Source organism: Heterocephalus glaber, unplaced genomic scaffold (assembly GCF_053883595.1).
Source record: "Heterocephalus glaber isolate CG9 unplaced genomic scaffold, H.glaber_assembly_v1.0 deba00000331, whole genome shotgun sequence".
Taxonomy (NCBI): Eukaryota; Metazoa; Chordata; class Mammalia; order Rodentia; family Bathyergidae; genus Heterocephalus; species Heterocephalus glaber.
The window spans coordinates 27,530,239-27,552,041 of record NW_028258142.1 but is presented as its reverse complement, the minus strand read 5'-3'; the positions used below and the strand labels follow the sequence as shown (position 1 = coordinate 27,552,041).

General features: G+C 34.3%; 1 protein-coding gene across 1 annotated transcript in view; it reads right to left on the bottom strand.

Annotated features, from left to right (window-relative positions):
• Positions 1-21,803, bottom strand: part of Mbd2 (methyl-CpG binding domain protein 2) — a 72,264-nt gene that overhangs the window by 12,080 nt on the left and 38,381 nt on the right. Inside the window, exons 4-5 of the mRNA XM_004855174.4 lie at positions 1,871-1,961; positions 374-551 (exon numbers count right to left, since the gene is read on the bottom strand). Of these exons, the coding sequence (XP_004855231.2) occupies positions 374-551; positions 1,871-1,961 (269 nt within the window). The remainder of the gene's footprint in view (positions 1-373; positions 552-1,870; positions 1,962-21,803) is intronic.

Genomic DNA, 21,803 nt, shown 5'->3' with positions numbered 1-21,803 from the left:
AACTACTTGGAACCAAAAGGATTTCACATTTTTTCAGAACATCTGCACATGCACAGTGAGATATCCTGGGGATGGGACCCATGCCTGAATGTGAAATCCATTTATGGTTCACATATACCTAATCATAGCCTGAGGGTAATTTTATGTGATATTTTTAATAATTTTGTGCAAGAAACAGTTTTGTGGTATGGGATTCTTCATTGTGGCATCATGTCAGAGCTCAAAAGGTTTCAGATTTTAAAGCATTTGAGATGTTAGATTTTCAGATTAGGGATGCTCAACCTGTACCAGGTATGATACTGAACTTAATGGGCAGTATAAAATTTACCCACAGGCAAAAAAAAGCTTTTTAAAGTCACGTTAAACTGCTTACCTAATGTCTTCATCTGTGACAATGAAAGCTTTGCAGAGGGGCTGAGATGTGTTAAGCCATACAGCGGGGTTCTTTTCCACAGCAGCAGAGACTTGTCCTGTGATTGGTGCAGAGCTCGTGTGCAAAGCACTAGCAACAGCAGATAAAAGGGTCTCATCATTACTACCTGGACCAACTCCTGCAATTAAAAAGAAGCACTTCTTAAAGGAAATTTTTGAATGTGCTGAGCAAGCCTTATGAGACTTACAACAACCAGTATTTTTGTGTTCAATTGGCATCATATTTTTAAAATTGATCCAAGCCAAAGCAGCAAAGGACAATGTCATATCCACTTAAAAGCTATTATACAGCAGAGAATTAACACTAAAGAAATCATCACAAAAAAGCTAAGCACTTTAATAAAATTTTAAAATATATTTTCACAAGCTTAAACTGTTGAAAAATTGGCTACACTCCTCAAGCAAGGTCAATTATTTTGATAGTATAAGTGCTTTATAAAGGCATTATACTCATATATCCCTATTAAGTTTCTCTTTATGACTTTTAAAATATATATCCAGCAATATCCAATATTCATCTTCTTTGTATCTCTTTAGAATATTTCTTTGTGACTTTTTAAATTATTTCTAGTAGTATCCCAATGTTTATCTTATTTGTTTCAAGAATTCAATGCAAACATGCTATGCCTGCAGCTTTAACAGCTTTTTCAAATACATACTAAAATATCCAGAAAAACTGCACACTTTGACCATTTGCAAGAGACTGACACCACCACAAAATTTAAATGAATTGCTTAAAGTCCTAAACTTGTTTAGCTAAAGCAATAATTTCCAAGAATATAAAAGGATAAGAATTTAACTGTGAATTGTGAGGATTTTTGATCTACAATATATCAAGATTTAGAAGCTGAGTTCTACTTGAAAAATAACATTTCTCTAGAACTTGGATTTACCATGTGATTTGAAAGGTAGACTGGTAACTGAGTTCTCCACCCCAGATCCCACCAGCTGCTACTGCTGTAGCAAAGTACATGTTCCCACTGCTATTTACGGCAGCATTTTGTGGAAGAAGGGGCAGAAGGAAAGCAGTTAGTTGTTTATTCAGTAAGAGGATAAGAGAAAGAACAAATGGTGGGACCAGATGCTGCTGTAAGCAGGAAGCTTGGGAAATCCTGTTGATTATCTACATTCAGTGCTGAAAGCAGCACACGGGTAGAATCAGATGACAAACCTAATCTACAGCCAAAGATTTTACACAGAAAAAAAATCTCAGGTAATACACCACATGGAAGCATCCCTACAACATCCAAGTTTTTCTCATTTATTTCCTGAGTTTACTACAACACAAAAGGAATGCCAACCAGCAAGGCACATGATTTCCCCAAAGCAAAGACTAGGTACCAATTCTGAATCCACGATATCTAACATAGTGCCTGGCATCATTATAAAGGCACGTAAGGCACTTATAAATATCTGCTCAACTAAACTTAGATAATACCTTGAAGACCTTTAGGTAGTTCCATGGTTTTTATAATTTGTTCTGTTACATCTGATGCACTAAGTCCTTGTAGCCTCTTCTCCCAGAAAAGCTGTAAAGCAAAATATCACTGTTAATAGATACATTGAGACAAGAAAGTAGCGCATCGATGCTGTTGAATAATGAAATTTAAATCATTTCAATAGCTTCCTATAATTTTCTCATTTTTTTCCTTACAACAAGATAAATGATACTCCAAACGTGAATTATTTCAACACATCATAACTCTTTCCAATGACATTACTCAAAAATGTTTTGTCATTTTATGCAACTTACTCAGTTGTTGTAGTATTACAGATTGTTATATGCTATATACTGTATATAGTTCTTTATAAGCTATCTTCCAAAGAATATAATTTGATTTTTAAAGAATTTATTTGTAATGAAATTTTAATATTAAAATTTATCAGGGGAAAAGAAAAAATATGTATTAACCCCTTTATCCAATATCAGTAGGGAAAGAGCTACTTCATATGGGTGAGTTTTTTTAAGACACTAATGTTTAGCCCTTCAGCATGCTTTAAAGGGAAAAAAGACCCACGTTTTCTGAAACATCTTAGTACTACCTTAGTTTTTAGACTGGACATCATGGTTCTGAAGGATTTTCTCCCTGTGGCACAGGGCTTGGGTCATTGTTGTCACTCAGCAGTCCTGGGTCATTGATCTGGGCATCAGTGAGCACAATGAAAGGCTTGTAATGCCTTGGGGGCTACTAAGGTATGCAAGTGTTTATTCAAACACTGAGTGGCCCCAGATAGTTATGCTTTTCTATTGTATATTCTTTTTATACTTTAGTCTTTCTCCTAGTTAGCTTTTCTCATTAATTTCACTCATCCATTCATCACACATTTACTGAGCTCCTATTATGTGCTATACTTGGCCTGAGGAGGCAGTAGTTAACAAGGTAGACATTATCCTTGTACTCAGGCCTTATTTCTATTTTAAACTGCTTCATATTTTCTTGTTTACTGCAGATAAAGATTTTTAAGGACAAAAGGATTATACAGGACATTCTGTCCGTATTCCTAGATAGCAGGGCCAGTCACATAGTTGTTACTGCAAAAACCTTTGTGTTAATGACTGGAAATGGGAGCAACTGGACTCAGCATGAGAACGTGACAGACATGCCAAACCATACTGAAAGCCCAGATCAATACCCACAAAATGTATGACCCTGAACATGTTCTATAACCTCTTCAGAAATTTCAATTTCCTCTTCTATAAAAGTGGGTACAATTGCTATCCCGTAAGATTATTGGGAGGATTAAATAAAGCAACTTATGTAAAACAACTCCCATATTCTGTAAACACTGTTTACAGAATTTAAGCAATTTCTGGCTATCCTCGGGGTTTTTTGGGTTTATGTTCTGACTTTTGGATGTATATAAAGTATCAGATAATTGCCTTCCAGACAAATGAAAAGATATGGTAGTATAACTCTATTTATGGCAGAATAGTAATACTAATAATCTTAATGCTAGCACCAAGAGTAACCTGTTACAAAATGCTTAACTGTCCTCCAAAGGCCTTGGTATATGGAAACATCTCCTGTCTCTCTACAGATTCTATCCCCACATATCAGTAGAATATGTGGCCAATATAAACAGGTCAATAAGATGGCATGAGTAAATAAATCACTATGTAGATAAAGATATTAGATGAGAATAATAACTAAGGAATGTGATAAATATCCCATGAAATGCTATCTGCTTTCTATTTACTCTTAGGTAGAGAAATATCATCTTTGTTTTGAATATCACAGCCACAGAAAACAAACCCTGGTTAAATTTCTGATCAGTGAATGCAGAACCCATGGATATGTAAGTGTGTATATGTGCATTCATACATATATGCATATATTCAGTCGTCCCTTTGTATCTGTGGGTTCTACATATAACTGATTCAACCAACTACAGTGGATAAGCTTTCTTCCTTGTCATTATTCCCTAAGCAATACAGTATAACAAAAACTTGCACAGCATTTACATTGTCTTAAGTATAATAACCTATATATATGATTTAAAGTAGAGGGTAGGATGTGCATAGATTATATACCAATATTATACCATTTTATATAAGAACTTTGAGCATTTGTAGATTTTGGTACCATTAGAGGATATTGGAACCAATTCCATGAGGAGGATGACTCTATATATAATTTAATTTGCAAAGATAAATGAATACTGCCAAAAAATAAAAACAGCTGGGTTTAGTGGAGCACATCTGTAATCCCAGCACTTGAGAGGCTGATGCAGGAGAATCACCACAAATTCAAAGCCAGCCTCATCTACATAGTGAGTCTAAGATTAGCCTGGACTACACAGGAGCTCTTATCTCAAAATGAAAACAAAAACAAAACATATGTAAACATGAGAAATATGGACAGATATGATTGCTAATATTTTACTCCAATATTAGATATTTTAAGATAATTTTGAACCTATCATTTTAATTCTTAACTTTAAACTTATGTCACTAAGAAGAAAAATTATACAACAAGTTAGAAAGGAAAATTTTGCAAACTCTTGGATTGAAATGTGGGTGTATGACTCTAGATTGTATCAAGTATCCCCACATGTCATCTAACAGCCCTCAACTATAGCTGAAGTCAGAATCTGATATGCACAGATGGATCTTGCACATGTTCCTTCAATGCTAAAAGCACTGTCACCAGAGTTCAGAAGCAGAAAAGATTAAATGCTTCTGCCAAAAAATGGTTGTGTGTGTGTGTGTGTGTGTGTGTGTTTCTCCAGGGAAGCCAGACAGGGATTGGGGATGGGAGGGAGTTAAAGAAGGGAAGAAGGTTAGTTTGAAAAAAAGAAAACATTAATAGATCAAAGTAACTTCCCCCATCCTTTCTACTAGGCTCTCAAAGCTAATAAGCTCACTTCATTTCACTGAGAACTATGAATCCTCCATAAGATAAATCTGTTCATATCTCAGCATGTTCCTAACTCATCTTTCTCTACATCTATTTTCTAAGATTCTTCCCTGTTTTATTGTTTTGAGTGATTGGGAGGGGGTTCTTTTCATTTTAAAAAATTTTTAAATGTACACATAGTGGCCATCATACTGAAAGAAGACAGTATTTTCCATATTGTGTGATTCAATTAATATAATATTCTGAAAACACAAAGCTATAGGGATGGTTGCTAGAGCTGGAGTGGAGGACGGATCATCACAAGGCACTTGTTTGGAGTGTTGGAATTTTACTCCCTCATTTTTAATAAGCACACACTTAATCCAATTGATACAATAACCATCCCCCCTGCCCTGGCCTGTTTCCCAAGGAATGGTCAATCTGTGTACCACCATCTCCCTTCCCTCAATCTCATTTCACTCAATCAGTTCATCTCTTTTTCTATCCAATTTTCACTAAATGTACTCTAAAAGACAGTCCCTTCCACTCCCCAAATTCTATGATTTTTTCATTATTTTCAGCCACTTTATGGCACCCAATGATTTGGGGGGAGCAGAGGAGAGAAGAGGTCTTCTACTGCCTAAATTTAAGGTTTCTCAGACTACTAATTTATGAACTCCAGAGTTTTACTAGATGATTGTGTTTACCTGGCGTTCTTCCCAACCATCTCAAGTCCAAAGACAATAATATTCAAAAGATTAGTCTCTCCAAATTTGGAAGGAGTTCCCTTTTATAATAGCTTCCTATTCTCTCCTGGGCATATTTCAAACACCACTCCCATCAATCCTAATCTACCTGCTGAAAATCTGATTTCACCTGCCTAATCCAATGGTTTTCTTGGGTTAATCTTACTGCCTTATGTGACAGGAAGCTATCAATAAATATAATACTTAAAAAGAACAATAATTTGGGCCTGGGGATTTAGCTCAGTGGTGCTACCGGACTCTCAAGCACAAGGTCCTGAGTTTGATCCCCGGTACCAAAAAAAACAACAAAAAAAAACCCACTTCAAAAAAAGAACAATAATTTAATACTTGGAGAAACTCTCAAAATGTGTTATTGTCCTCAGTTATTATATGCCTTCTCTAATCCCCATGAACCAGACTCTCCAAGTGCTTCTAGTATCTGCTCTCTGTCACCCTCCAGTATATTAAAAAACTGGATAGCTTCCATATGTGCATCACTTTGTACTGTCAACAGTCTAGACATGCACTACCCAGTAAACCAGATGACTGAGGAAGAAACATAGGATGGAACTAAAAGTCATCTAGAACCACAAAAGAGCCACCCTAAAGCTTCGGTGATAGGGCAACTCATCTTGGGAGAAAGCACCTTACTAATCACTTCTAGCTCAGTACTTACTAATCTCATCTACAGCTACCTCTCTTCATAGTTCTCATACTGACTACCTGCAGGACATCAGAGGAAACACAGCTGCATGTACTTTATCTATCTTAGCTTTCCCAAGAACAAACATGGTGATGTGTCACAAAAGTTACTTCTTTGGTCAGATGAGCAAGCAAATATGTTTACTGAAAGAAAAACTAACCCAGAATACAACTGTAGCATTTTCACCTTTTAATTGCTATGGATTTAACTTAGATTTTGAGGATTTGTTCACTTGCCTTATGAAAAATATTCAAGAAGATGAGGAAGAAACAAAGATCCCTCTCTTTCTCTCTCTCTCTCTCTCTCTCTCTCTCTCTCTCTCTCTCTCACACACACACACACACACACACACACACACACTACCACCAACCTCCTCACAACCATTTGCAAACACATACCCATATTCTGATGTTCTAAACTAAGGCTAGTAATGTTTATTATTATTATTCTCCACCTCCCTAAGTTATTAACATGTACTCCAAACAGATTTATCCTCTGTTGGGAGGTCAGAAGAAAATGGTTTGCAATGAAAAAGTAATTAGAGGATCAATCCAAATTCAATAAATATTCTTTGAGTGCCCACTACATGCAAAGTATTTTGCTGGGCACTGGAGATGGTTGTTAGTATAGCAGACAAGTATTGCCCTCAAGGAGCTTTGTCTGGCAAAAAGCAAACAAAACTCTACAAGGCAGGTTGCAATAATGAAGATGCAAAAGTAACCTTAATCTGAGATTCTAGGAAGATTTTTAGACAGAAACAGCTCTTGAAAAATATGTAAGAATATGTTATGAGCATATAGAAGAGGAAAAACTATCTCTAGCCAAGAAAGTAGCTTAATCAAAGGCTAGAATTTCTAAATGATTTTATATAGAACAATATACAAAGTGGCTTATTTTAAATGTATATTCTGAAGCTTCATTCTCAGAAATTCTGTCCCATAGGTCCAGGATTAAGTAGCTAGCTTTATTTTATTTCTTTATAAGCACCTTAGGTTACTCTGATCCTGGTACAAGTGCCTCATTTAATTGGGGGTGAGAGATTGGCAGTGGATACAGAGAACCATTAATAGTCATCACCAAGATCTCCACGTTTTAATACTAATTATGCCAGATAATTTAAAAATATATTTTATTTGATCTCTTCCTTGAAGACTGAAGGATGGTATTTGTCTTCGTATTATTTCACTGTTGAAGGACATATGTTGAAGTTTATTTAAAAGTCAATGTGGGCCAGGGATTTAGCTCAGTGGTTTCGCCGCCTGCTGTGCAAGTGCAAGGACGCGAGTTTGATCCCCAGTATCAAAAATTTAAAAATAAAAAAAATTAAAAGTCAATGTAATTGCTCAGATGTAAAGAAAGGACTTATCCAAAGTTCTTTTTTGTCAGTTAGACTATGCTCAAACCATCCTGACATAGGAGGAAGAGAGGAAGAAGGAACTGTTACTTAGCCACCATGACTTTTTTTCTCATAGGCCTATTACTGTGCTAAGTGTTTTAGGTACAGGAATTCAGTTACTTTTTCCTATAGCAGTCTGGAAAGGATATCATCACTCCTATTAAAGGTAAAGAAATTGAAGCTTGGAGAGGTTAAGTAACTTAACAATGGTTATACACCTAGTTGGTGGAACAGTTAGATGAATAAACAGTCCTGCTGTTAACAACAAAAACCCTGCAAAAGTATTTGCATGTTTGGTTCTAAATCTTAAGAGTACAGGCCTCGGATCCTGCTATTCAAATCAAAGTCTAATGACAGATCAATAAATGCTAAGAAACTATCAAGTTATTCTTAATCCACTTCACTATAAATATCCATTTCAGAAAGCTATGTTCAAACTCTAACTTTGTCACTAAGTAATAAATACTGTGTCATTTAGCAACCCTAGACAACCTATGCCTGATGCCTGCCTTCTCCAGATACAGAGTTAAGAGACTAGGCTGGTGACATATTTAGCTAAATCTCATACAGAAATTTAAGGAGGTAACAAACTGTGATTTGAGGTAATTCACACATTAAAACCCCCCAAAATGGTGTTATATGTATATTTTTTTCTGCAAGTTATCTTTCTTAGACCTCAATGAAAATGTCAACCACACGGCGTGCCAAAATTTCCTTCAGTGGATGAAAATTAAAGATTGAGATCTCTCCTCTAAGAAAATACTTCCAGATAAGTTACAGTAACAATATGTGGGGAAAAGTGTTTCATAAAATGGGAGGATGGGAAGATTGATTTACTAAGCCTATGTAACTCAAGGCTTTTGAGTATTGTTAAAGATTAATTACACTAACACTACTTGTCATGACCACACTGAAAAGCATCTATATCAAATATACCAGGATTACTTTCATCTACTATTATACTCAATCTGAAAAGCATTGATGTATCTGTTTAGTATTTTTAAAAATCACTTGCCATAACGACATCAACCTTTCATGTTTACTCATGACCTCAACTTGACAGTCAGCTCTAAGGATAGGAATTTCTAACTTCTGAGGGGCAGAGTGAATGGGACAGGAAGGGCTTAAATTCAGACCAACCCATGTGGGGGCACTGGCCAGAGGTGTATATGAGATGGATATGCAGAGATAAGAGTCTTTTACAGCCACGAGCCTACAAGAGTGCATGGTTACAGATTTAAAGAGAGTCTACTGGGCCACAAGTCACAGTGTGCTCAAAATTCATTGCCTTAAGAAGTGACTGCTCTGGCCTTTGTCCTCTCCATACTCCTCCATCATTTAATTTGGTCCCAAAGTCAGTGATTTAACAGACCATCCTCACCTTCCCCTGTTATTCCCTTGTCACCTACAGGAATTCTTGCCTTTCCTTCTTTGATCCTTGCTTTCTGGTTCTATCAATAAAAGGCCACAGAGGCTTCAGTTCAGGGCTGAGAAGTCAGTTAATGGCAGTCCCTCTGGGCCCTCCTGGAGTATGGATCGGACATTGACTCCCAGTAATCTTTTATCCTTTTGTGCCACTGCGACAAACTCACATTGAAATTCTTTAAGGGGAAAAGAATTTGACATACAGGTAAGTGAGGCATATAGAACTCCAATTAGCCATGATCAAAAGAAATCTTTACCAAAGCATATGATAGTCAAGATTCCAGAAATCCAACACAAGAACAGATAATGAAAAGCCATTAAAGAAAATAAATAAATCACCTATAAAGCAAAGCCCATCAGAATCACAGCAGACTTTTCAATGCAAACCCTCAAGTCAAGGAGAGTTTGGAGTGAAGTATTTCAAGCCCTAAGAGAAATTCTTACTTTATCACTAGCTGTATAAACCTTGGACAGCTAACTTAAACTCTATAAATACTAATATTGGGAAATAAAAATAATATCAAAGCATTATGGAAATTAAATGAGGAAGATTCATAAACACTTGAACATACCCAATATAGAAAAATCCATGTTTCATCTATACATTGTAGCACACTATGGATCATACAATAATTAATACTTAATAAGTAATCATTTTAGTAAAATTAGTAACTATAAACAAAGCAAAAATAATTCTGAAAGACACTAGCAAATGAAGAGTCTGAGTATATGCATATGAATCTGCTCTTCTCTCTCAGCTGGAGATTTCTTGCTAGTATACTTTGATAATAACAAAGTACTCCTAACCAACCCTGAGGGGCAGTGAAGGAGAAGGAGAGAGGAAAAGTTTTAAGATACTTACAGTGGCAGCCTATTGGCAAGGCCAGCAGAAATAAACATTTGAGGTTCTTTGTTCAAATTGTGTTAAGAATTTCAAGGGACAACAGCAGAGCTTAAACCAAGCACAGAAACCTTCTAAGTGAGGGGTTCTTCAAAGAATCAGGCCTACTGAAACTGCACAGTTTGCGTAAGTGCCCACAATGGTGCTGGTGGTATAGGGCAACATTAAAAGAAGGAACAGAGAAAGGATGCCCCTGTGCTGTACAGCAGATCTTAGGGAAATGCTGTAATACAGTCTTATCCTGTGAATTTCCTAAAGGAAGGTAGGCAACAGAAAATAGCTCTGGCTGGAACAAAGGGAACCTTCTCCTAATTTCTCATCAAAATAACCCAAGGAGTTTTTCTCCCCACCATTCCTCACTGGTAAGAACAGTGAAGAGCCCAAGGCTCTGCACAGCTGAGCAGCAGGAGGAAGTAAGAAGAGAAGCCTTGGGGACAGAAAAACTATCATCAGAAGAATGGACTGAAGCCTACAGAAGATCAGAAGTTTGCTCTAGTTCAAGTCTAGTGGATAAAATGGACAGCTTTTAATTAAGATTTCCTGACCTGTAATTTTCTTGTTATTTTTAGTCTATCTGTTCCCATGTTGAGATGATAGTAAAGCTCAGAAAAAACCTCAAAAGTGCTCTGAGCTTGTTTCAAGAATATAAGGTGGAAGAGAATCAGGGACTACAAACTACATTTCTGTGCTGCTATGAATCAAGAGGGAAAAAAACAAAGCCCTAACCACTCAGTGGTTCCTCATTCCTGGCATTACTGGGATTTGAAGTCAATATTTAGCAATATTTAGCAGCATCTTTGACCTACACTCAATTAAATTGATCTACACTATTAAACGCCAATAGCACATCCCAGTGGTAACAACCAAAAATGTCTCTGAACATTGCCAAATATTCCTGGATGTCAGGAAGTAAAAGACAGAGGCAAAATCAGTTCTGGTTAAGAACTACTAGTCCAAAGAAAGTGAAAGACAGGAGAAGATGGGACATTTAGTAGCCGGGGCCCAGATCTCACAGAAGAAACAACAAGGACAATCCTCTGCTGGCATATACCAGCACTACAGGGCACTTGTTCTCTGCTTTGCAGAAAGTTCCTATCAGAAATGAGCTTTGTGAGAGTAACCCGTGTGTGGTGCCTCTTTTCCCAATGCTAAACAACTAGGGAGTTAGGGGATGGGAATAGGGGTGCACCAGTCAACTAATTCTAAGCAGAATTAGGAGAAACATCTCTTAGCTTAAAAGTTGAAATTCAATGTATTTTGACAGACATATGGTTATGAACAGTAAATACTGTTAATAATTCCGACACTCTTTAGATTAAATGGTCTTTTATGGGCTGACTTGAGATGCTAGAACCATTATAATATTGTTTCTACTGGAAGATGTAGAGTTTCAAATATCTGAAACATGAATTCTTATATCACACACATAATGTGAGAAAGTGTTTATTTGTACAGATTTTAGAAAGAGCTTTCTGTATTTTCCAGGATCAGAGATCATATCATGTGGTAATTTGTCTCTAACTGCTGAGAAAGGCACTATTCCAATTAAAATGATTTTCGGTGTTCAATGTATAGATATAGGATAAAGTACAACAGGCAGGTAGATCTTTAACATGTGAAATTCTGTCAATTCTTAGTATATAGTTATCAGTAGGCCTGGCTATTTCTAACCTAAAAAAAGAGAGAGAGAAAACATCTCACCAAACTCAGCCACATAGAAAATAAAACTTATTTTAGCCCTCATATATTATCTTAAAAGGCATTTCCCATTTGAAAATATAATCTCCATTGGAACAAAAATATTTGACCATATAGAAACATGCTGAAGTTCAGTAATGAAACTAAATAAAATTCATCTAAAGCTTTCATATATCTACCTTCCTCACTGGAGGAGATGGCTCAGAGGTAAAACACTTGCCTAGCATGCCCAGGACTGTGGGTCCCACCCCCAGCACCACAAAACAAAACAAAACTATTTATTTTTGCTTATCTTAAACACCATAAGCTGAATATTATCTGTTTAGTCACTGAGCCTAAAACAATAGACTCCATGGCTGACTAGAAACACCTCCCTCCACTTCAGGTGTCACCTTATCTCAGAGAAATAGGTATCTTGCTGCCTTGAGGTTGTCCCCAGTATGCCCAACTTTTCTCACATTTCTCATCTTCTCCCTTCCTCTCCTTGGGCTTCTTCCCTTGAAAAGACAAGCACACTTGACTGGGACAACCTAAAACATGTCCTTATTTATGCTGCTTCTCTCTCAAACCATGTCCACCTTCCTACCACTAGTGGAGAAACTTGTCTTACTTTCTTACTCTCCATTCATCCTTTTCACATTTACTAAATCTCATAAAAGAATAAAGGATGGGGGCTGGGAATGTAGCTCAGTAGTAGAGAGCTTGCCTAGCAAGCCCTGCATTCAATTCCCAGATCTATTAAATAATAAAAATAATAATAATAATAGGATCTTGTCACATACTTGTACACTAAAGCAAATTCCAGAGAAAGTAGTTTATTTTCACTGACTTGAAAAATTAAATACGCCAGACAGTAGGTTAGGGCAATACAGATGAATGATGTTTATGCCCAGAAGGAATTCACTATTCAGATTATAAACTGCTCTGTTTTAAATCAACCCAATATAATAACTGAGTTGTCTAGTTATAGTGAGCAAATACAACATAAGTACCACGGCCTGCAAACATCAAAGGTCAAATACGAAAAACCTCTTGCTTTGTCCTTATGTCCTAGAAAAAAAGTGCTAAAGACAAGAAAATGTGATGACAACCAAAGCAAAGACTGATTTTTGTGGCTATGCAAACTATACTGCAATCTCTTGTTGAAGTGAAAAATAATGATTTGGGCTAAAGAGGATAGAAGGATGAAGCTGAAAACAAAAGTTAGGGTTGATGAAGATGAAGGAGCAGTAAACCCTTGCTGTGGTCATCTTGATTTTGCCATGAATGCTTTCTAACTTACTCTTCTCAAATGCCTAAAAGGTACAATTATCTTAAGATGATGATGAAATTATTCACAGTGCCTAAATGTTTCATGTGCAGCTTCCATAGAAAGGTTACAATAATTTTTTATTAGTACATAAGTTCATATAGGGACATAAGTTCATACATGCTCATTCTGTATCTACTTTCTGTATTTATCACTTGTCAGCATACTTGGAATTATCTGTACAATGTTTGTCTTCATTATTAGATTGAAAGTTCTGTGAGGATAGTACGCAGGTCTCATCTTTTTGTTTATATAATATTTATAATATAACCAACAATATGGAAGGGGTAATCAAAATACATGGTGAATATTTAAATTTTTAAAAATATATTATAGTAAAAGACATTGCTACAAATCTCCCTGAAAATACTCCTTCCTGGTTACTTTGAACAAACTTATCCCACCATTCTTGCCACTTTCTGAAGTCCTCTTTGGTGAATGTTCTTACAATGTATGATCAAAAGTATGGTGAAAATCCCCAGTACCAAAAAAAAAGTACGGTGAATGCTGCTAAGCACAGTAAAAAGAAAGGCAGGCTTGTAAATACATTATGATGTTTCCTCATCCATCTTATTCACCATATCTGGCACCATGCAATTTCTGGCTCTTTCAAAAGATAAAATGACAATGAAAGATAAATGTTTTGAATTGATCAAGGAAATCCAGCCAGGCGCAACAGTGCAACTAAAGGCATGAAAAAGAGCTTCCAGTACTGCTTTAGGAAGTCCCAAGAATGATGGGATAAGTGTGGGGAGTAAGTAAGGGGGAGTACTTTGATGGAAATTAATAGTAATGTATCTTTTACACTAATAATTTAAAATGTTTAAACATTTGATCATATCTCATATGCTATTGAATAAATTAATTATTTCAAAACCAACTCAACTGCAGGAGCTTTGATCTTTAATACATAAAGATTTTTTTGTTTGTTGTTTAGCAGAAGAGATGCCCTTAAGAAAAGTGTCCTTAAAGTTAATATAGCAGCACAATTCATAACGGCTAAATCTTGAAAGCTATTGTCCTCTAGGTCCATCAACATGAATAAAGAAAATGTGGTATTTATACACAATGGAGCACTACTCTGCATAAAGAAACATAAGCTTGAGTCATTTGTAAGAAAATGGATGCATCTTGACACCATAATGTTAAAGTGAAATAAATCAGACACACAAGCTTAAAGATCACATGGTTTCTCTTGTATGAGAAACCCAAAATATAAATAAAGAGCAAGACAAAAGATAGGTAACAGGAAGTAGGGAGATGGATTTTTCTCAAATGAGAAGGGGAGCAAGAGGTGAAGAGGGAGGGAAAGGGTGAAATAAAAAGTAAAGTGTGTTATGTACATGTGCCAATCCCCACAAGCAGTGTAAACATGTACTGCAAACATATTAATAAAAAAAGAAAAAAGCTCACGTTAGTTGTGTGAATTAATTCCTAACTCTTTATAGTGGGACACTAATGGATACTTATATTTTTATAATGCCAGTAAGTCAAGAAATAGAAATACATATGTACTATTTAAAATATACCATTAAGCAATGACTAGAGTGTTTTTTAACCAGATTATAAGTCCTCAAAAATCATCAGAAGTATGATTTTATTTATTTATTTATTTATTTATTGGTACGGGGGATCGAACTCAAGACCTTGAGGTTGAGAGGCAGGCCCAGCACCGCTAAGCTAAATCCCTGGCCCTTGAGAAGTATGAATTTAAACAGAAAACTCAGACCAAAGAACAAAAATAAAAATATCACAAAATGACAAAATATTTTTTAAAAGCATATAAAGACAGTGGTAGAATTAAGACTGAACATATCTGTAATATCAAACTAAATGTAATAGTAAACTCACCAATAAAATAAAAAATCCTTAAATCAGATAAAAAAACCTCAATTGTAAGTTTTATGCTTGTAAGAAACATATATAAAACTGAAACTCAGAGGGTCAGGGATTTAGCTCAGTGGTGCTACTGCCTACCTCATAAGTGCAAGGTCCTGAGTTCGATCCTCAGTACCAAAAAACAAAAAAAACCCTGAAACTCAGAAAGTTGAAAATAAAAAGAAATGGCAAAGAAAGAGCAAGTCAATACAGGCATAAGAAGCAAAACTCCAAAGATTACTTCAAGGCAACAAAGGTCAATATAAAATATAACTCATTACAATGAAATAACTTCTATAAAATAAAAGTTTTCTTACTAATTTATAGAATTGGAATTTGAATTTTTGTGGGGCAAAGTACATACATAGACTACATTTAAAACTTGTTAAAGGTCTCCTTAATAACTCACTCCACCTTTCAATAACAGAAAAAAGAGAGCAGAAGCCACAAATAATAAAAATGTTACTAGAAAGACTGAAGACATAGCTCAGTAACAGGGTACTTGCCTACCACTAAACCACTAAATCTAAAAATTATGAAATGTACAAATTCCCAGAACACATTAAAAGACATATAGAAAGAAATATAACATAATGAATATCTATCAATATACCTATTAAGTAAGTTTAATCTGTAATTTAAAACTTTCTCATAAAAAATTAGGATAATATGACTTCACAATTAATTCTTTCAAGCATTTAAAGGAAACTACAAATTTTTTTTTTTTTTTTTTTTGGTACCAGGGATCAAACTCGGGACCTTGCGAGGCAGGCTCCAGAACCTGAGCTAAATCCCCACCCCAGAAAATACAAATTTTACACAAACTCTTATAATTATTATAAGAATGAAAGAATATCTCCCAGCTCATTTTACAAACCCAGTAAAACCTTAATATTAAACATGAAGAGAAAATGACAAGAAAAGAAAAATGCAAATCAGTTTCTTTCATGAATATAAATACAAAGCCTTCTGAACCAAATGATAGCAAGTCCAAAAAGGTAAAAATGAAAATACATCCTGGCCACATTAGGCTTAAACCAAGAATCTGAAGTCCACTTGACCTTTCAATAAAATCAAGCAATGAAATTTATCACATAAACCAATCACTATAATTCATTATATAATAGAATAAAAATTGTCTGATCTAGAAAAAATATTTTAATAAAATTCAATAGATATGCATGAAAAATATTAGCATACTTGAAATAGAACTTAATTTCCTTAAACTGACAAAGTATACTTACAAAACAACCTGTAGCAAACTCCCATTTAATGGAATAAAATGACTTTTAAAATGTTTCCTGGTATCATGAAAGAGGCTGTTATCAATTCTATTCAAGATTGTATTAGAATTGCTCTCCAGTGAAAAAGGACAAGGAAATAATACCAAAAGTTTATTAATTGATAAGGAAATAATAAAACTTTCATTGATGGATGACATTTGTTTATGCATTATGTCCAACAGGATCACAGATAATTTAATGAATTTAGGATGGTTACTCAACACAAAATCAATTCATTTATAACAGCAACAGATAATTAGACACTTAAATTTTTTATAAATGTTACCATTTACAGTAGCATAAAAAAAAATCAAATAGGGGCTGGGGATTTAGCTCAGTGGTTTCGCCGCCTGCTGCACAAGCTCAAGGACCCAAGTTCGATCCCCGGTTCCAAAAAAAAAAACAAAAAAAAATATCAAATAACTACAAATCAATTAGGATGTATAACATAACTAGACTGAAAATTATAAAACCTTAGAAAATTTGTAGATTGTAAGTGTTAATATTTAATATTATGAAAATATTAACACTCAATTGATTTATAAATTTAAATCCTAAGAGATTTTATAGAAAATATGATAAGCTAAATCTAAAATTTATGTGGAAATTTCAGACAAAAATAATCAGATAATTCTGAACCAGAGTAGCAAAGCTTCATAACTTACACTACTATATATCAAGACTATAAAGCTATAGTAATAGTACAGCATTAAGAAAGGCTAGACACACCAACAGAAGAGAACAGAAAGCCCAGAAGCACATATACAGACAGATCAAAGGAATAAAATAGTCCAAAATTTTACTTTCAGATAGATAAGCATTTCGTCTATGACAAAGGTGACAATGCAAAATATTGTCAAAAGAACAGTCCTTTTCAATAAGTGGTGCTGGGGCTGTTAGATATCCTTATGGAGAGAAGAGGGGAATCTACCTCACATTAAGCACAAGGGTCAATTCCAGATGAATTATGTGTCTAACTATAAAAGAAACTTTTAAAAGATAACATAAAGGAATATATTAGTAACTCTGGAATAAGCAAACATTTCTTAAAACAGGCCACAGAAAATCAAAGAGACTGATAAAGTAAATTCTTTATTTTTTTGCAAATCTTCACTAAAATACTACCTGCAGAAGAATGTAAAAAAAAAACAACTTAAGCATACAGAGCATTTAAATTTCTCAAATAAACACACTTGTGTAACTACCACCTAGGTTAAAATATAGAATTATCACCAGGACCCCAGAAGTTCCACCAGTCTCTATTCCACCTCTCAACTTGCTTAAAATTATGAGTCTATATTTATCAAAAGATAACATTAAGAGAGTAAAAAGAGAATACACATACTGGCTGCATATATTATGAATTTTATCCAAAAATATAAAGAACTCCCACAATCAATGAGAAAAGAATGACCTAAAAGAACAACGCATAAAAAACTTGAACGGGTACTTTATAAATAGGACATTTATATGGCCATAAACAGATAATTACTTATTAATACTGTATTACTAATTGCCAAGGAAATGCAGGTTGAAGCCATAAAATAATATTACTAAACTTATTTGAAATGTTCAAATTTTAAAACTGGCTATAATAATTCTTGACAAGGATTTGAAGCAGCTATATAGTGGTAGTAGAAGTGTAACTTTGAATAACCATTTGCTAAGTAATTTGGTAGTATGTAATACAGCTTAATATATATACTGTATATTCTATGACCCAGCAATTCTCCTCCTAGGTGTAAACCCAAAACTAGAAACATGTGCTACCATGTTAATTGATGTAACATAACAACAGCCAACAAGAAATACATAACCCCTTTAGACAAACATGGTGGTGCATGCCCATAATGCCAGTACTCAGGAAGCTGAGGCAGGAGGATCCTCACAAGTTCTAGCCCAGCCTGAGCTACATAGTGAGTTCAAGACCAGTCTGACCTAAACATCAAGACTCTGTCTCAAAAAACAAAAAACAAAAAACAAAACAAACAGAAAAGACATAACCCCCAAATAAACAAACAAAACTGTCAGTGGAGAGAGCAGGAAAAAACTAATATCAACAAATAAAAACATCCCTATAACTAATATACTAAAAGAATGAACAGATTATATCCATGAAACAAGAGTGTAACTTTTTATGTGACGATCAAGACCAAGACCGAGTCACCGAGAATTAAAAATACAATCACCAAAATTCAAAATATGAAGGACTAGAAATTAAAAATTAAGACAATATCCTAGAAAGTAAAATATCACTAACCAGATGGAAATACAAAAGCAAAGATAAACAAATCAACTATAAGATGTCTAACATCCAACTTACACAAAGCAAGAATGGAAAGTTATGGGATTCAGAGAGAAAGAAATTAAGACAGAAAAGACACAGAAAATTTCCTAAACAACTCAAGATAAATATATAGACTTGTGAATCATTAACATGCAGGTGTTAACTGAAGCCATGGGAAAGAATGAAATCAACACATAATATATCCTGGGAAACTTCAATAATTTAAGAGCTACAGAACAAAGAACCTAAGAGAGGAGTTGAACAAAGAACCTAAGAGAGGAGTTGAAAAAAGACAGTATTGAAGAAAACCAAGAAAGTAACACATCATCCCCAAATAGACAATACTGTATTTTGGAGGTAGGGGTAATCACAGTACTTAATGCTAAAGCAGATCAACTAACTTAAGGACTGAACACTGTTCATTCAATTTAACCATGATGATCAGCAATCTTGGTTAGGACAATTTTAATGACATAGTAAGAAGAAAAGTTATACTTCAGAAATATAAAAATTGAGTGAGAGTTTAAGTACTAAATATACACACACAATTACAAGAAGTGTCACTCTAAAGGGAAAAGAAAGAATAAATTTTAAAAGGGAATATGGAATAAAGTGAATAATTTTTTTAAGACAGGAAATATTTTAAAATATTGAAATGCTTTGGGGGAAAAGCCAGGCTTCCTTGAGGCTGAGGATAAAAAGTAGTTAACTTAATCCATGGGGTAAGGTCTCTGAGAAGGTAAAAGGGAAGGCGGCAACAGCACAGATGTCAGAATTAGCCTTAGGCTACAAGAAGATATATTCAAGTTCAGATCAGAGGGGTAATAAAAAAGCCACACATTAGTTCAAAATCTTCTAAACATTTCTCATTTGTAAAATTAAACACAAATGTCTCAGTCTATTCAACTTTACAAGTATTCAAATATAAATTTAAAATGAAATACCTTTATAAAATATTTAATTACAAAAAACATTTTGATAATGCACAATGCATAAAAGGTAAGCTGAAACTGGAATGCATTTAACTTGTTGATGATCTTTTCATTTGATACAACGCTTTGGAAATCAGTTTGATGGCATATATCAAAATTCATAAATATCCACAATAATTGTATTTCTGGGAATGTAACCCAAGAAAATATTGCAAATATAGGAAGAAACATATGCATAAAGAAACTCACTGGACTGGTACATCTAATAGTAAAATATTTAAATAAATCATATACTACCACAATATCCAATTGTTGGCATCACATACAATTAACTTGAAAATTATAGATACAGATTACATAAAACTGTGTGAAATTTTTAAAAACATATACATGATCATTATATTTCTTTAAATTCATTAAAATGTGGAGAGAAAATATTAAAGTCATAAAAGAGATAAGGTTGTATTAGAAAAAAATATATGAGTTATTTTTACTTTTGTCTATTCCAAATTTCTTTATTATGAAAAAAGCAAAAGATAACATTTTAAAAACTTGTAAAGACTGGTATTTAAGAAAACTTCAACAACATGAACCACTCAGTTACAATTACTTCCCATAAATATCTTTATCTCCAACCAACCTGTCTCCTCATTTGGGGGAAGAGGGGGTCGGTTATTAGGGATCAAACTCAGGACCTTGTGCTTGCCAGGCAGGTACTGTGTCACTGAGCAAAATCCCCGGCCTTTGTCTCCTCATTCTTACTTGTTCCCAAGTAAGAGCTTTGCAAAAGCTACTATCCCAAATTGGAATGTTCTCTCCCTCCTGTTTGCTTTCCTAAATCTCAGTCAATCTTCAAAGTCCAGCACATGTCTAATTTTCTAAAGCTTTCTAAACCTCCTAGCCACAATAACTTTCTACTCTGTGAACATTTATAGCATTTGTCTGTAGTGTTTATTCGGCACTTTGGGGAATGTTGGCAAGATGCCTTGTACAGAGCAATGCTTTAGAGTGGTATGGGACATGTCCTCTATTTTCTCTACCCAAACAGACAATTTTTCTGTCTAGAGAAAAGAAATATAATATCTACTCTGGCACTCTAAGCTTAAGCAGATATATTTCTCTATCATAAAAATCGTATCCTTTGGAAGGATTAGCAAAACAAAATAAAAGGGAAAAATCTAAAATCAAGTATAAGATTCAAATGTGCTCCTACACTGGCTTTAAATGTTTATCTCTACAAAAAAAAGTGAATATTCTGTAAGAACTGGAATATTCATAAATTATCAAAAACCCTGAAAGCCTATCATGATCCTATAATTTAATAATTAAAATGAAAATGTAAAAATTCAAAGATGAAATTTCTTCAATGTGAGAATAATAGAGAGACAAACAAGAGGCCACTGGCATCAAAGATGATAGTATTAAAGAATAAAGAATTAGAAATGTGAGTTTTTCACATACTGAAAGAGATAAACTAGGAAAGATTCCCTTACCAACAAAATCGCAAATAATTTAAACTAAAGAGAATCTTAGGATGGATTTTATATATCTGGCTAAATAAGGGTATTTCAGTGACGTTACTGTTTGCAATGATAAGTTGGTAGAGTGCCCTCCACCTCATTCCAGGTTTCCTTTCAATCTAATGAAAAGACAATATCAAATATGCTGATACTATATATGTAAAAAAGCTAGCTACTTCCCCATCATAATCAGGTCTTATATATTTTCTTTCTACAATTTTAACTATAGGCAGAAATCACTACTGAATGCTGTACTGAATTCTGTTTAATGTACTTTCTTTTACATACACTAGTTTGTACTTTTAAAGCTAAGATTTTTTTAAAGTCAATACATTAGAAATTTATACTTTACATATTTTACAGAATTCATATTAGTCTGCCATGTAATCAAAGCTGGGCATAGGATGTTTTATAAAACAGAATTACTAATTTTTATGATAGGTTTCCATCTAAATTAATAACTTCAAATCTATTGAAAGGGGAGCCTAGATTAAGATCCAGAAACAGAAGCCCAGTTCTAGGCTTCTAAATTCAACACTCTTGCGGGCCGGGGATTTAGCTCAATGATTCCAGCGCCTGCCTTAAAAGAGCAAGGTCCCATCCCCGGTACCAAAAAAAAAAAAAAAAAGAAACAAACAAACAAAATTCAACACTCTTAAAGGAATTATTACTAACTTGATTATTTACTGTAACCATGTGAATATGGCTAAAGAAAAAAATAATGTCATCTATAGAAACTTCAAAAAATGGAAACCTTAGTTTAATTCATTTGCTGAATAAAACATAACCACCAAATTTAATAATATGCAATTTATATTATCAATATAGTTTAATGAACGTAAATAATGGGTAGCAGAATTGAAAGGAACATTTTTGTCTCTGTGTATTCGGTCAACTATCTACTATTCCATAATGACTGAATAGCAGTCATCTACTTTATGTATGTCAAAATATAA